The following is a 14219-nucleotide window of genomic DNA, read 5'->3' on the forward strand; positions in this document are numbered from 1 at the left end:
ATGGCAGCTGCACAGAGATGCTGAAGTTATTTAGGAGGAAGAAGGGGTGAAGACTTTGGCGTGACACAGAGGAGACTTATTAGGGCAGGGAGATTTTTAAGACTGGGAAAAATGAGAGCTGTCCGGCTAGACTGGCATGTGGGGTATGTGCTGGGCATAGCTCAGCCCATGGCTCCAGCCTGGCAGCGGAAGCAGCGCTCTGAGATGCCCTAACACTTGGCACAGGCAAAGGGACTTTTTCTCTTCGAGGAAGAGGGCTGATGTTACAGAAGGTGGCCAGAGACGAGGCATAGTGCCCAAGGAAGAGGAATGGCACAGCTGGGATGTGGGGGCATTGGCAGTGTCTTGCTGTGTTTCTGCTGCAGAAGCGGTGCCCACAGGGCCACCCAGGGAGGGCGACTTGTCCCCAGCAGCCATGTGCCACCAGATTCAGCCCAATGGGAGCTGTGCTGGTTGCCATGACAACTGGGACAGGTCATATGACCCGCTCCACTTTCTAAATATAAATCTGTTTCACACAGTGTATGTAACTCCATGGAAACCAAACGTTGAGCAAGAAAGATTGCATAAAAATGAACAAAATACAGAATGACTCAAAGTACTAGAGAAAGAGACTGCGGGTAATGCCGGAGGGGTTCAGAGCTGCCCTGGGCATTCTGCTTTGCCAGGGCACGTGTTAGTGCAGGCATGCCTATGCCCAGCCTGGGGAGGGTCTGCAGGGCATTTCTTGGTGCTGGGATCTTCATGCCAAAATTGGGATGGACACGGGTGTTGGTGTTAGGCACCCCTGCTACCAAGGGTCTTCTGTGGACTTCTCTCACTAGCAAATCCTGTTTGCAGCATCAGCTGTGTTCACAGATCCCACTTCTTTGACTGCACCATGTCTACCTTTATTTCTGCTTCGTGCCCTTTGGTTGACACACACCTTTGCCAAGTTAGGTATTTATGAAAACTGCAGTTAGACAGAACATAAGCTCAGTAATGTCAGTACAGAGCAAGCTTCTCCCCGCAAAACAGAGGGCTGTTCTGGTGCAGGTTTATGTTGTGGCAGTTTTTCCCTGCTGTGTCCTTGCATTGCTTCTTGCAGGGTGTTTCCCCTGCACGTTTTGTCCAGCTTTCTGTCCCCAGTGATCCTCCAGCACTGGGCAGGACACTGCAGGGGAGCTGCTTAGCGGGACTCTGTAGCCTTCCTTTGTGCTGTTGGGTCTCAGCAGAAGTGCAGTGTGACTCTGAGCAAGTGGCAACAGCAGGTAAGTGACCTGACACTGCATTTAATTAAAATCTTTCCCACAGCTAGAGGCATCCTCTTTATTTGCTCCAAGGCTGGATGCTCTGTTGAAATAGGATCATAAAATCATAGAAGAATTTCAATTGGAAGGGACTTTTGGAGGTCTCTGGTCCAACCCCCTGTTCAGAGTTAGATCGGGTTGCTCAGGGCCTGCATTTGTGGTTTTGGGATTGTTTTGCTTTACCTTGAGTTGTGTGTTCAGGAGAGCCCCTGGGCTGCACTCTGCTGGAGCACAATGTGAGCTAACACATCTTCAGGGAGCTCAGGCTTTTAAGTGCACAGATGTTTCCTCCCCAGGATCCCTCTTTGAAGGGGAATGGGGATTTCCTGCAGTTTGAAAATGGGAAGTGATTTTCCTCTATTGAGCAAGGCTGAACTTGTCTCAAGGGGTCAGTCAGCATGGGATGGACTGATGTGTGTGGGCCCTTCACTCCCTGTTGCCTCACTTCGTGGCGTAAAACCCCTTTTGGCTTTCTTTTTTTCCACCACTGGGAGGGGATCTCATTGCCTGGTGGTCTTCCAGAGGAACAGGATGAGTTGGGCTGCTGCTAACTTCATCAAGAAGAGTGAAAAAGAAAAGAAAAACAAAATAGTCAGAAAGTCAGAAGAGGTGGAGTGGGAGAGGGACCCCCAGTGCTTCCCTGCTGGACGTGCTGCTCTGTTCTGAGCTGGCTCAGCTAGACACCAAGTGCCAGGGCTTCAACATGCAGGCTATAGCGGGTGCTCTTTTTTGAATGGAGCATCCAGGATGTCTGACCCATTGTCGTCCTCTTCAGACATGCTTCTAGACAATCTGTGCTTAACAGTGCACAGATGAAACACTGTTCCCTGGTCAAGAGTGTAGCCTCTGCGTAGGTTGTGATGCTGTGGGGTGGCTGTCCTGCCTGCACTGGTTGTCCTCTTCTCCCTGACATCCCTAATCCAATGCCTGTGGATGCAGGGGGAGTGGGCCACAGGTAATGGTCAGGTTCATGTGCTCTCCCCTAAAAAGCACATCCTTTTGCCTCTTGTCAGTGTTGATGTCCTGGACTAGGTGGATTAACCCCATAGATCTGCTCTTATTTCATACGCTTGCCTTTGATAGCACTCTGGCGCATGGTTTGCTGCTGAAAAGCTCCAGTGCCCTTTCTGCTTTGAGATGCCTTTTGCATTTGCTGCTCATTTCTGGTTCCTTTCTGCTGTGCATCAGGAGAATCCTGTCCCTGTGTTTCTGCAGACAGCAAATGAAACCCATCACTTGCCATGGAGAATGAGGCCTGTTGAGTGGCTGGCTCTTGTCTGCCCCTGCATGTACCCCTGCTATATGGACTTCTGATCCTAGGAAATCTCGTAGGAGGGAAATGCTTGTGTTCTTGGTTTTGAATGTTTTGAGAGATACTTTGGTCCCTTTTCCAGGCAGCAAATACAGATGCAGGAGGATTTCACTGGGTCACACGTTCTCTGCTCTGCTCACATTGTTCACGTTTCCTGTTTCCTCAACGGTGTGTTGCAGACATCCTTTTCAGGTCCAGATATGCCTGTCCACCACCATGCAGTGGCTAGTGACACTCCCAGAAGTGACAGTGAGGGGAGTGGCGTAAGTGTTTCTCCCAGCTCAAAGGCACTGCAGGAGCTGCAAGATTTGGAAGGCAGAAGGAATTGCTAGCCCACCCAGCCTGAGCTTCTGCACAGCCAGGTCAGGGGCTTCAGGGTCCCATCTTTTTCTCTGATTGGAATAGAACAGAAAGAGGCACTTAATCTTGATGGAGGAACTACAAGAAGTGCACAGCCCCCTGGTAAGCCATTCCAGTCGATACTTACCCTCATGACTGGCAGATTTGTTTCAATCTGAGCCTGTCTAGTTTCAACTTCCAGTCACTGCCTGCTGTTCTGTTTTTGCTGGTTTGTAATGCTCTCTGCTGATATCGAAACCTCCTTTCCATGTAGACAGTCCTCTGTTGTGATTTACCGTTCTCATAAACTATCCTGGCAATAATTCTCCTAAAAATAGGAACAAGAGATCAAAGTAATAGCACAGTCTTGCCGAGCCGTCTAAGGAAGAGGTGTGCAAGCAGAAGTGCCTCCCGTGGCTGCGCACAGGGTGTGTCCCGGGAGGAGCGGGGTTTGGGGAGAGGTTTGAAGCCTGTCTGGCGGCGCTGTGCCAGCTGTGGAGCTGGGCCCGTGAACACCATCTGCCGGTCGCTTCCCGGCTCCCTGCTGTCCCCGGGCCCCCGTCTCTTGTCTTGTCTCAGTGGACTGGCAGCAGGATTGCCTATCATTACATGCCAGGTTAGCCTGAACTTCTCCCATAGGGGTGTGCAAACGTGGTTCCAGTTTAACTGTGCTGATGCTAGAATAAGGGACTGCAGAGGCTCTGGCTAGGACAGGGTTGTGTCTGCTGAGAAAAACAGCGAGAAAGACTCCCCTGTTGCTCAGATCTCCTGTTTTGGCAGAGAAGGGATGATGTGCTGCCACCATGGCCTCCGTGGCACTCTCATTTCTGAAAGGATGTGCTGCTGAGTGTGCCGAAACGATGAGGTACTTAATCTGTGATGCATTATAGAGCCCAGCCCCATAAGGTACTGCCTCACACCATCTATCCCAGAGCCTCCTGGTATCTCAGCTTCAATGGGTGTAGGGTGGTGAGCAGTAGAGGATGAAGCCAAGTTTCGTTTCTTCTTCAATTCCTCCCCTATGCCATTTTCAGTTCCTCTTTCCCCCATAGAGTATCAGTTTGGAGCAGAGCTGCTATAGGAGTGGGAGTTCAAGTGTGTGTGGGAGGGGATTGCACTGCGACCAGTTAGGGGCTCTAACACAGAAGTGGTCCCAGCATCCAGAGGATCTTCCTCTGCAGGCCCCATGGAGGGATAAAGTCCTGTCCAATAGTGAGCTGCTGTTTAGGATTGCATTCCTCTCTAAAACAAAAGGAACAGATCCACACATCCATACTCACGCACATTCAAGCAAACCATTGCCCAAAGGTTTACAAGAAATTCTGCATTTGGCAGTGCTGGGGTTTCCCTTATATTCAGTCCTCTCGACCATCATTGATAGGGACTACTGTGCTCGCAACACTTCTTTACTGGCAAAATCAGAAGCAAAGGTAGAAATATTAGTAACTCAAAAATAGAATTAGCAACTGCAAAACATAATGCTTGTGTGCTTTTTTGAAGTGACACACATTTTGGCAGGGACTATAGCTAAAACATTGGCTTAACTTTGGTCTTTATACTATTTCCATCCAACATTTGCTGGTGTCCACTCTATGCTGTCCACATCTGTCTCTTGGCATAGCCTTTAAGAGTACAACCATGGCACCTGTCTGTAAAAGACCTCTGCTTTTCCTGCAGTACATCAGGGAGACCTGAAGCAACACTGAAAAAGTGACTCAAAGGATGTTGGGGCAATTGCAGAGCTTCCCTTAAGCAAACCAGCGGTATCTGTCCTTGCAGGGTACTGGTGCTGACCATGTGAAATGAAGTAATATCATGGGCCCCTAAAGTGAGCTGAACCTAGTCTTGACCTACTTGGTACATGTGCCCACGGCAGGGGGGTTGGACTAGATGACCTTTAGAGGTCTCTTCCAACCCAAACTATTCTATGAGTCTATGATTCTATGGGATCACTATAGGACCCTATTAAGAAAGAGGGTAGTGGGAATGGATAGGACTTCTGTTCCAGAAGGGAAAGAAGGTGTTAAGGACAGAAATGGTGAGCGTGCAGTAAAAACGTGTGAAATTCTGTACCTTCTTGAATGGTTGGACTCCATGATCTTAAAGGTCCTTTCCAACCTAAATGATTCTATCATTCTATGATTCTAGATTCTGGAACAGAACCCAGGGTTGGATTATCCCAAATTCCTCTTTATGGGGTGATCATGCACAGCAGAGATAGTCTGGTGTTTATCTTCAAGGCCAGAGGTCTGTGCAGTGAATCTAAGGGACCCAACCTGCTGCCAAATTCTTCACTGGCTGCTACATTCCTACACTGCTGAATTTTGTTTCTCTTCAATGTGCTTTTGCAAACAATAATGGGGGGGCATTAGCCCTGTGATGGAGAGAGTTTAGGAGCTGTCCCAGGATTTGTCCCAGCACTCTGTGCTATCCCTTGGAATATGCTGGGAGAGAGACTGGTTTTGTGGTTCAAAAAATAGCTTGGGGCTATCATGCTTTCCTCTCTGATCTGACCTTCTCTGCCTATGTTACTTGATCCTGAACCTTTGAATGCCTTTTAGCCCTGGCTTTCTCACCAGACCTACCTGTGTTTTGGACAAGGACTGTGTATGGGTAAGGTGCAAGGACAGCCCCTCAGGAGGTAGTCCTGGAGACAGAAATCAACCAGCCTTCTTCTTAGCTGTTACTGTAATTACTGGGGTGACTGCACTGGTCAGACATACTCTTTCCAAGAGTTCTTTTTTCTTCCCAGTGTTTCATTACATTAGGTGAAACTGTAGAGAGGGATGTCTGAGAGAGATGTGAGATGGAGAAGCTTCCCTGCATGGCAGGTCACAGGAGCTGAACAGGACCAAAAGGAAGCTTGCACAAAACAGCTTTTGTTTGTAAGGTCCATGTGATAAAAGTATGTGTCAGTGCCATACACCCATCCACTGGTCTGCATCACCTGCACAAGCAATGCGATGCTTCCAGGGACGTTATGCCTGGGAAGCCTGCAGTGAGTTATTTTCAGTCTTGAGTAAGGGTAAACCCAAAGAAAAGGATGATGCTGGATATTGGGGCCATACTGCAGGTGTCAGGGCTGCGTCAGCAAGGTTCTGCTGGCACCAGTATGTGGCTGTAAAGAATTGGAAATAAGTACGTGGTTGTTGGAGCCATTGTAGCATTGCATAGTGAAACAAGACACTTGCATAAACACCCGTATCATGTTGGAAAAGAACTCGGATAACTTGGAGGTAAAACAGGGATAGCTTATTTTTTCTGTCATATTCATGAAGTTTAATGTTTTCATTAGTAGGATTCAGAGCTTTCACAGAAAGCTATATGAAACAGAGAGGTGTTTGAGTGTCATGTGTGGAGGGGTCCTGCCCCTGTGATCACAGAACAGGCATGGCTTTGCTAGCTTCACTAAGACAAGAATTTCATTTAGTGCATTTCTAGGCAATAGTATAACACTAACAATAATGAGAACATGTGCCTTCGGGCAGGCTAATGTGTAAAAGAAGTTTTCACTTGCATCCTAAGCTGAGATCTGCAAAAAAAATAAAATCAAATAGTAACATAAACTGTGAAAGCTTCTGCTTTCTCACATGTACAGCAGGGTGAGTGGAACTGTAAATTGATTTGATTAAACCTTAGAGAGCAGAAACACAGGGGATAGGAATAGATGGCGGAGATCCTACTGATTAATTCTGCATACCACCCTGCTAGCGATAGGCATGCAGGCATGGGATTTGAGTCATAGACCCGGTAGAGTCCCTTAGCATGTCCTGAGCTAAGTTGTTAAATTCATGTTGGGCCAGCTGAGTCTCCCAGGCTGTATCTCTGCTCAAGGAGAGGAGCTAAAATCTGAAACAGCATAGGCTCCATCTGCGCTGCAGTGGTGAGACAGTATTCATCTCACACTGGCCTTGGGTCCATATGGCTGCCTTGCAGCCTGTGACCTGTCTGTGCAAGTACACTTGATGAGGCACGAACACAGGATCATTCTTGAGTTCAGTGCCTCTTGAGAGCCATTGTAATCAGAGTTTCCTGAAACTGAAAAGAAACATAAAATAGACTTTTGGCTCCAAAATCATTAAATGTCCCTTTTATTCTGGGTTGGAACAGAGCTGGAATTTAACTCAGAGACTGGATGTGTGTAGGAGAACACCACATCACAGGTTTCTTTCTGATAGTACTGTTCACATCTGTCAATGTTTGAACATTATATGCAGACTGATGCTGAAACTCTGCCTGTCCCCTGGACGTGACTGCTTGTGAATCGAGTGCAGTCACTTCAGCCCTGTCCCCCACTGTGTCGGAAGGCATTTCCTGGATAGAGATTAGGTTCCATGGGATAAATAATCCCATTTCACACATTTTTCCTTGTTCTTTTGTATTTCTTCCTTTGAAGGCAATGCAAACAAACAAAAAATGAGTACATTGCATGCTTGGTTTGCCATAGGGAATGTGGAAAGGCAGAGTGGAGCTCTCTGGATGTGAGCCAGAAGGAGGCTGTTGGGTTCCTAGCTGCAGCCCTGTAGGGCTGCAACTGGCACTCTTTGGCCATGCATCTTATCTTTCTACCTTTGCCTTATTCAGTGTTCCTGGCTGAAGGGACCAGACGGGGTTCATGCCTCCTTTGGGATGAAGCCCTCTTTGCCAGTCTCACATCAAGCAGCTGCTGTAAATCCCAAGCTACCAAGGAACCACCAGACCTACAGGGAAGAAGGAAATAGTCCAGGTGATGCAATGTAGTGCAGACAATTACTTGCACTTCAGCTTCACCTCTTTCTCTTCGTTGTACCCTGAACCTGCACTGAGGCTTGCAACTGAGTTGGTGAAGAGGTGTACAGCTGAGGTGGCGCTTGAACCCTGATAGCAGTTCTGTGTGTGCCTGTAGAGCAGGTGACAGCATGATGTTAATCTCCTGCTGTTCCTAATGATCTGGATCACTCCTAATAATCTGGATCCTAATGATCCTGTATCTGGATGTTATGGATCCAGATTACATCTGGATCAGTAATGTATGCATTGCTAATTACATGCATTATTACTATATAATCAGCATACTGATAAATGTACTTCAGCACACTACCACTGTAGGCAACATGGCTCTGCAGTGTTTATTCTTGAAAAGTCTGAAGGTGATGGTTTCCCTGTAAATTAAATTGGGGCAGCACCTCCATGACCAGTGCTTTGAGCCACCAGTATATCCACATGAAAGTAAGTGAGTGCCAGATGCATTCCTTTCTTTCTCAGACACTTGATCATTTTATGCTTTGCATTTTACTGCTTAATGAGAGTAATTTTCTTGGACAGGTCCAGGTGCTCATGGGACATCAAATACAGAGGGGTTTCATTTCTCTCCCAAAGATGTTCTCTGTAGCCTGTGCTCCAAGGGAAGCTTGCTTCATGCTCTGGATGAAGCTAGGACAGATGAGGGGAGAAATGGACTGAAAGTCTTTGGGTGTATTGCAATCCCTAGAATGCCAAACCACATGGTCCCTTTCCAGATGTGTGTCTGGTTAGACTTGACATTACTTAGATATTGACTTAATAGGTTGTTTTTTTTTTCTTTTCTCAGCAGAAACCCAGAAAGGCAACTCCTCAGACAGGAGAAGATACCTTGAACAGCCATCTTCCCCCCGGCTGGCAGAGCTATATGTCTCCCCAGGGCCGAAGGTACTACGTGAACACCTTCACAAATGGTAAGTGGGGGTGGGGGCTCCAGTAAATGTGCCACCCTAGCAGTACAGATCTGTTGCAGGAAATTGTGTCTCAAGTTCATTTTGATGACAAAGTAGGCCCAGAGTCAAAGGAATTAATATGACCCTGCCACCCTATGAAAGAAAATTATTATAAGAAGATTTAGTCTTCTGATCGTTTGTCATCTTAATTCTGACCATTAGAAAACATCTGAAGCTTTTACAAAAGACAGAGAATGTAAAGTAGAAACACCCCTGCCATACATGTTTTATAATATAAAACACTGTTAAGGATATAATTTTTACCACATTCCTTATTTTACCATATTCCTTATTCCTTCCCCTTAAGCTGGAGATATTTATGTCTATATATGTACATATATGTAAAGTAGTTTGATAGAATGTCAGGTATCACTAAAGCACCATTGGGGAAAACAGAAATAGTTAATTGAAAAGTTGCTCGTCAGAGTCAGCTTGCCCATGGAGACAAGGGAAGACAGACACATGTAATGGGACATCAAAGACAGAATTTTCAGTCTGTATTTGTGTGTTTTATTCGCTGTCATGCTAGTAGAGAAGCAGACTTAACTCACGATCTTATCAGCTTCTCAAGACCTGTCAAACTTGTATCACCTCTGGCTTACCTAAGCCTCTGTGTCTACCTGCTTTTCTCGTCATGAGCTCAGAACAGCATTGCAAAACAGAGACTTGTGACCAGCAAAAACAGATTTCTTTAGCAGAAAGAATGACAGAATGACAGGGGAGGAAAGGACAGCAGGAGTTCACCTTGTTCACAATGGAGTCAAAGCCATCAGGAATGACCACTGGCATTCCTCTTTCTGACTCACTGTGAGTGCAAGGAGAGCCATGGGCTGTCACAACGTGCCTCACGGTCCATTCAGGGACTGATGTGTTTTATTTCAGAAGCCTTTGGCTTAGGACTTGGCCAAGTCATTATTTACCTGAGTTTTATTCACTGACATCTCATAGGACCCTCCAGAAGGCACATTACCATTAAACGCTGCCTTCATTTCCAAGCATAGTCTGCTCTGGCTCGTGGGCAGCATCCCTTGCACGGTTAGGGAGATCAGTAGGAGTTAGACGCCCTGTCCCCACTGCAATTCGGAGGTGGGTGTGGAGGTGATTAAACTCAGTCCCGAGCCATCATGGTGATGGACCCTTACTCACATCCACTGGGTTGAGGTCAGATAAAACCAGTAAGAAGCAGAGCCTGGTTTTTATGTGATAAAAGCTCTTGTCACAGGAACCCTACCTCAGAAGGGTAGATGGCCTGGACTCAGTTTCTCAATAATGTCAGGCAGCTTTTTACTTTCCTCACAAACGTTACAGACAATATAACAAGGGCCAATAACCACATCCTGCTTGGTAGGTCCAGATCAGAAATCAGGAAAGCAATTTTCCCTAGGAAGGCAGGATAGCCTGGCACAGGCTGACCAGGGAGGTGGTGGAATCTCCATCCTTGGGAGATCTCAGAACCTGGCTAGAGAAAGCTGTGGCTGACCTGATCTGTTGTTAGCAGTGATCCTGCTCGGAGTAAGTAGCTGGGCTGGAGACTTCCAGAGGTCACTCCGAACCAGTCCTTTTTGGGAGAATGCCCAAACCACCTATGTGCTCTCAGCTACTGCAATGGGATTGCTATGCAGCAAGAAATATGGTTCTCTTCTCTTCTGAGAATATATAACAGAGAATAAAAGAGAGGGTAGAAGTGGGATTTCTGTGTTCTGGTCCTTGCTTTAGGGAGCACTTATTCAAGTTCTGTTTAGATGAGAAAGCTCCTCACCAGAGTAGTCCTAAGCCCAACTGGCTTTGAAGTTAGGCTGCTCTTGTTTCTTGTGCTGGAGTCCAGAATCACGCATTTCTAAGCCTCCCACACCTTCCATGAGGGCTGTAGCCTTTTGCGAGTCAACAGGATTCTCCTGCAGCATGTACGGGGGCACTCTGGCCCCTCCATTCCTCCAGCTTAGCTGGTGTTCCTGGCAAGCTCAGTTTCTTTCAGCCTGCTCTGTTAGAATATGCTGCTGCCTGAAAGTCTACTAGCTGTGTAGATACTGCTTTTTGCTAGTTTATTGGTTTGATGATACTGCTTGGGAGTATTTTTGCTCTAGTTAGGCTATATTGCACTATCAGATTCACATCCCAAATGCCTGTGCTTCCTCAAAGTGGTGTCATCTAGGCCTCAGACAAAGCAGAAGCTGAATGCACCCTTTTGTTGAAGTGTGTGATGAAGCCTCATCCAGCCCTGTTATGAGCATGTCTGGACACTGTTTTGATTTAATCTGACTAATTGGCTCTGACCTTTGTCCCTGCAAAACTGCTAGTGCAGGACTATCCATAGGCAGATTGTCCAGTCTCGTGTTGGATATGCACTTTCTTCCTTGACTGTGCTGCAAAGTTGGACCTGCTGAGCCATGCAGTCACCATAAAGTCACATTTGGCATGCAAGACTTGCTGTCTAACAGTGGGATTGCACCTTGACACTCAGGAAGTATTCTTTGGCTTTGAGCCATATGATAAGTCAAAGACAATATGCTATAAAACTGCAGTCCCCATCTTTCCTATGATAGAGCTGCATTGGCGTGGGTAATGTTTATCGCAAGTCTCATAGACTGGACAGCTCACTGACTGCACCTGCTGACTTGTCCTGACTGCTTATTTATCCTGTCATTGCTGCAGCTGCTTCTGGGAGTATCAAGATAAACACTGGCAGCATTTGTCATGGGGACATGGTGCCAGCATACATCTCTCTCGCAAGGTTTTATGGGCCTCCTTCCTGCTTTGCCTCTGTAGCACCATTGTTTCAGCAGCAGGAGCTAGGTCTCTCTTCCATCAAGGTCTTATTTGTGTAGATGTACTCCTAGGTTGCTCTCTCTTTTATCATAGCTATCACCAGATGATGAAAGTATGCTGGAGCGTTTGAGAGAGATATCACTGTTTAGTGCACAAGCATGGTAACTCAGAGGTTCAGTGGAAGCTAGCTGGTTGGCCTTCAGTCTGATCCATGTAGTTAAAGGTCTTCTGCTCACCATTACCCACCAGCAGCAGTTGATGCAAAACTCTTGGTTTGTAAGGTCATAAACATTTCTCATATCTCTCAGGGACCAGTCATCTCTTTACAGAGATGGATGATCAGAAAGTGTTTCAAGACCTCCTCCACACTCTTCACAAATTCTCTCAATTTTTTTTTCTACCATGGGGAAGTCTGGGCGTTCAGCAGCTTTCACACTGTGACTCATAAAGTGGCTGGCTGACTGCATGTTGACTTGGTGTAAAACCACTGTAGGGGTGACAGCCATTGCTAGAATGTACACCTGGTCTCAGCTGAAAGAGAAGGGAAGTTGCTAACCCATCAGGAAATACTGTAGACCCTGTGCACATTGCTTTGCCATGGTCTTTCCCCTCTGATTCCACAGCTGAGACAGTCTGAAATGATGCTTTTTCTCATGCACCACACATGCAGCAGGAGACCGTGAGGAGTTGGGGAATACTGCTTTGGGTGCTGATGGCAATAGTGCCTCCCAGGAAGGGCATGAGCACTTCTCTTGCTAGGACACTGCACATCCTGACAAACCATATTGATAACTTCTCCTTGCTGGACAGAGGTCCAGCTTCGGCGAGGTTGATGAAATGTAGGCTCTTCTAGAATATAGCATAGTATGGGAAGTAACAGCTCTGGGATCTGTCCATGCAGCCCAGCAGAATCTGGATGTTGAGTGTGCCTACGAGAGAAAGACGTTAAAGATTACCCACTCAACTACTGTTGTGTCTGGTCTCAGCCAAACGCCAGCAATGTTCTACATGTATTAATCCCATATAGATGGGTGCAACAAGTACACTAGTTAATGTACAGACTACTACAAAATACAAGATTCTGTGTAAGATACATTCCATAGTTAAACATGCCAGTGAGTCACTAGAGGGAAGAAAAGGGAACTTCCTGAGGCAACAAAGTGTTAACCAGTCGGTCAAACAGAGTAGTTCCCACCCATCTGAGGAAGAAATATTTGCATCTCCAAGGGAGTGAAGCAGTCTTTATTTTAATGAAGACAAATGGCCAAACTATCTCCTGGACAAGGAATAAGTACTGTGAGATTCACAGTGAAGGATTAAATCTGTCTGAACCCCCTTCAAAGGGGTTGGGAAGGAGCCTTCCCCAGCCAAGGAGCTTCCCAGAGCTGTCAAAATGAGTGTGCACTGTGATGCAGACTTTCTCATGGAGGGCTCTCCTTAACAGATGCAACAAGGCATAAGGTAAGGTGTGCTTGGAGAAGGAAGCTCTGTGTAGCACCCTGCCAGGAGAGGACAGCACTTCAGAGCAATAAGGGAATGAGAAAGAACTTTCTGGTTATTTTTAGTCTAAGTGGTTTAATTTTGGTTTTCTTTTTTTTTCACTTCTGTCTTTCACAAGCATCTGTAACTGCTTTGCTGAAACTAGATGTTGTGAATAAAGTATTTTATTAGAATTGTACATTAACATAGCTTCACTAGAAGGTGAGTTTAAGGCAACTTGGATAACGGGCGGGCATTGTTCACCGAAGGTTATGGTAGATGTTTCAGTTGGGGGACCTCAGCCAGTACACTGTCTACTCCCAAGGGCCTTCTGCTGCATGGAGTAGGTGGAGAGCTGGCACCAGGTGGGTGGACCCTCTGACGTGCAGCAAAACACTGGGACACATACTTGGACTGTAAGGGTTTCCAGGGACCTTTTTACACTGGGCTACACTGAAAAATGAGTTTTTCTTCTCCATTTGGAGCCTTCTGTCAGAGAGGTCTTCAGTTTTCAGTCCCAAAGTGGAAGGAGGCTCTGACTTCAGAGCAGTTTAGGCGTGTCCCTGTGTATGTCTCATGTCTCCTGTTATCAGGATCTACAAAGCTTCCTATTCAACAGGAAGAAACGTGAAATTGTCCTGGAAAGGCTCTGTGGTTGCTATCTGTCATCGACCAAAGTTAGGTTCCCTCCCAGGCTCCTCTGAAGTGCTCTGTGGAGTTTCCTTCCGTTTCCAGGTGCAGAATCTGGATCTGGATCAGAATCACTGTGCCAAATCAAGGGTGACTTCTCCAGGTGCTGAAGCACCAAATTGTCTAAAGGGACTGTACAACTTCAGCTTTGTTATAGTGGCTTGTACTTTATGTAGCCTTTTTTTTTTTCCTCGACATTTTTAAATCCAGGAAGGGGTTTCTAGATCTCAACCATGGTCTGAGCTCTGCTTGCTGAGAGAACAAATTGTTTCAGAGAGAATAAATATGACTGGTTATTCTTCTAGCTTACAGCAGGTCTATCTGGCTGCTGTGGAGACTGTTTTTTATGCATTTTTTTCTCTTATTTTAAATAACTTAGAAGTTATTTAAGCTTCTATTGAAGCTTTTCTGTGTTACTTCCTCTGTGCTTCTCCTACCCACTGAGGCTGAGCCACACAGTGGAGCTGAAGTAGAGGCAAGAGACTGTCTACTTCTACTCAAGCATGCAGAAATTTGAGAGGAGAAACTAATAATAGCTAGAAGAAGCACAGAGCTGTTCAGTGGACAGAGTGGGAGATGCTAGTGCTCTTTCACAGGTAGTGATCTGGGGGG

The 14219-nt window shown here is 46.4% G+C and overlaps 1 protein-coding gene across 2 annotated transcripts in view; it reads left to right on the forward strand.

The window, feature by feature from the left end:
• GAS7 (growth arrest specific 7) overlaps positions 1-14219 on the forward strand; it is a 110164-nt gene that overhangs the window by 31925 nt on the left and 64020 nt on the right. The window contains exon 2 of one of the 2 annotated variants that reach the window (XM_076354049.1): positions 8510-8633. In XM_076354049.1, the coding sequence (XP_076210164.1) occupies positions 8510-8633 (124 nt within the window). The remainder of the gene's footprint in view (positions 1-8509; positions 8634-14219) is intronic. The other variant, XM_076354050.1, reaches the window with a different exon arrangement.

Source organism: Aptenodytes patagonicus, chromosome 16 (assembly GCF_965638725.1).
Source record: "Aptenodytes patagonicus chromosome 16, bAptPat1.pri.cur, whole genome shotgun sequence".
Taxonomy (NCBI): Eukaryota; Metazoa; Chordata; class Aves; order Sphenisciformes; family Spheniscidae; genus Aptenodytes; species Aptenodytes patagonicus.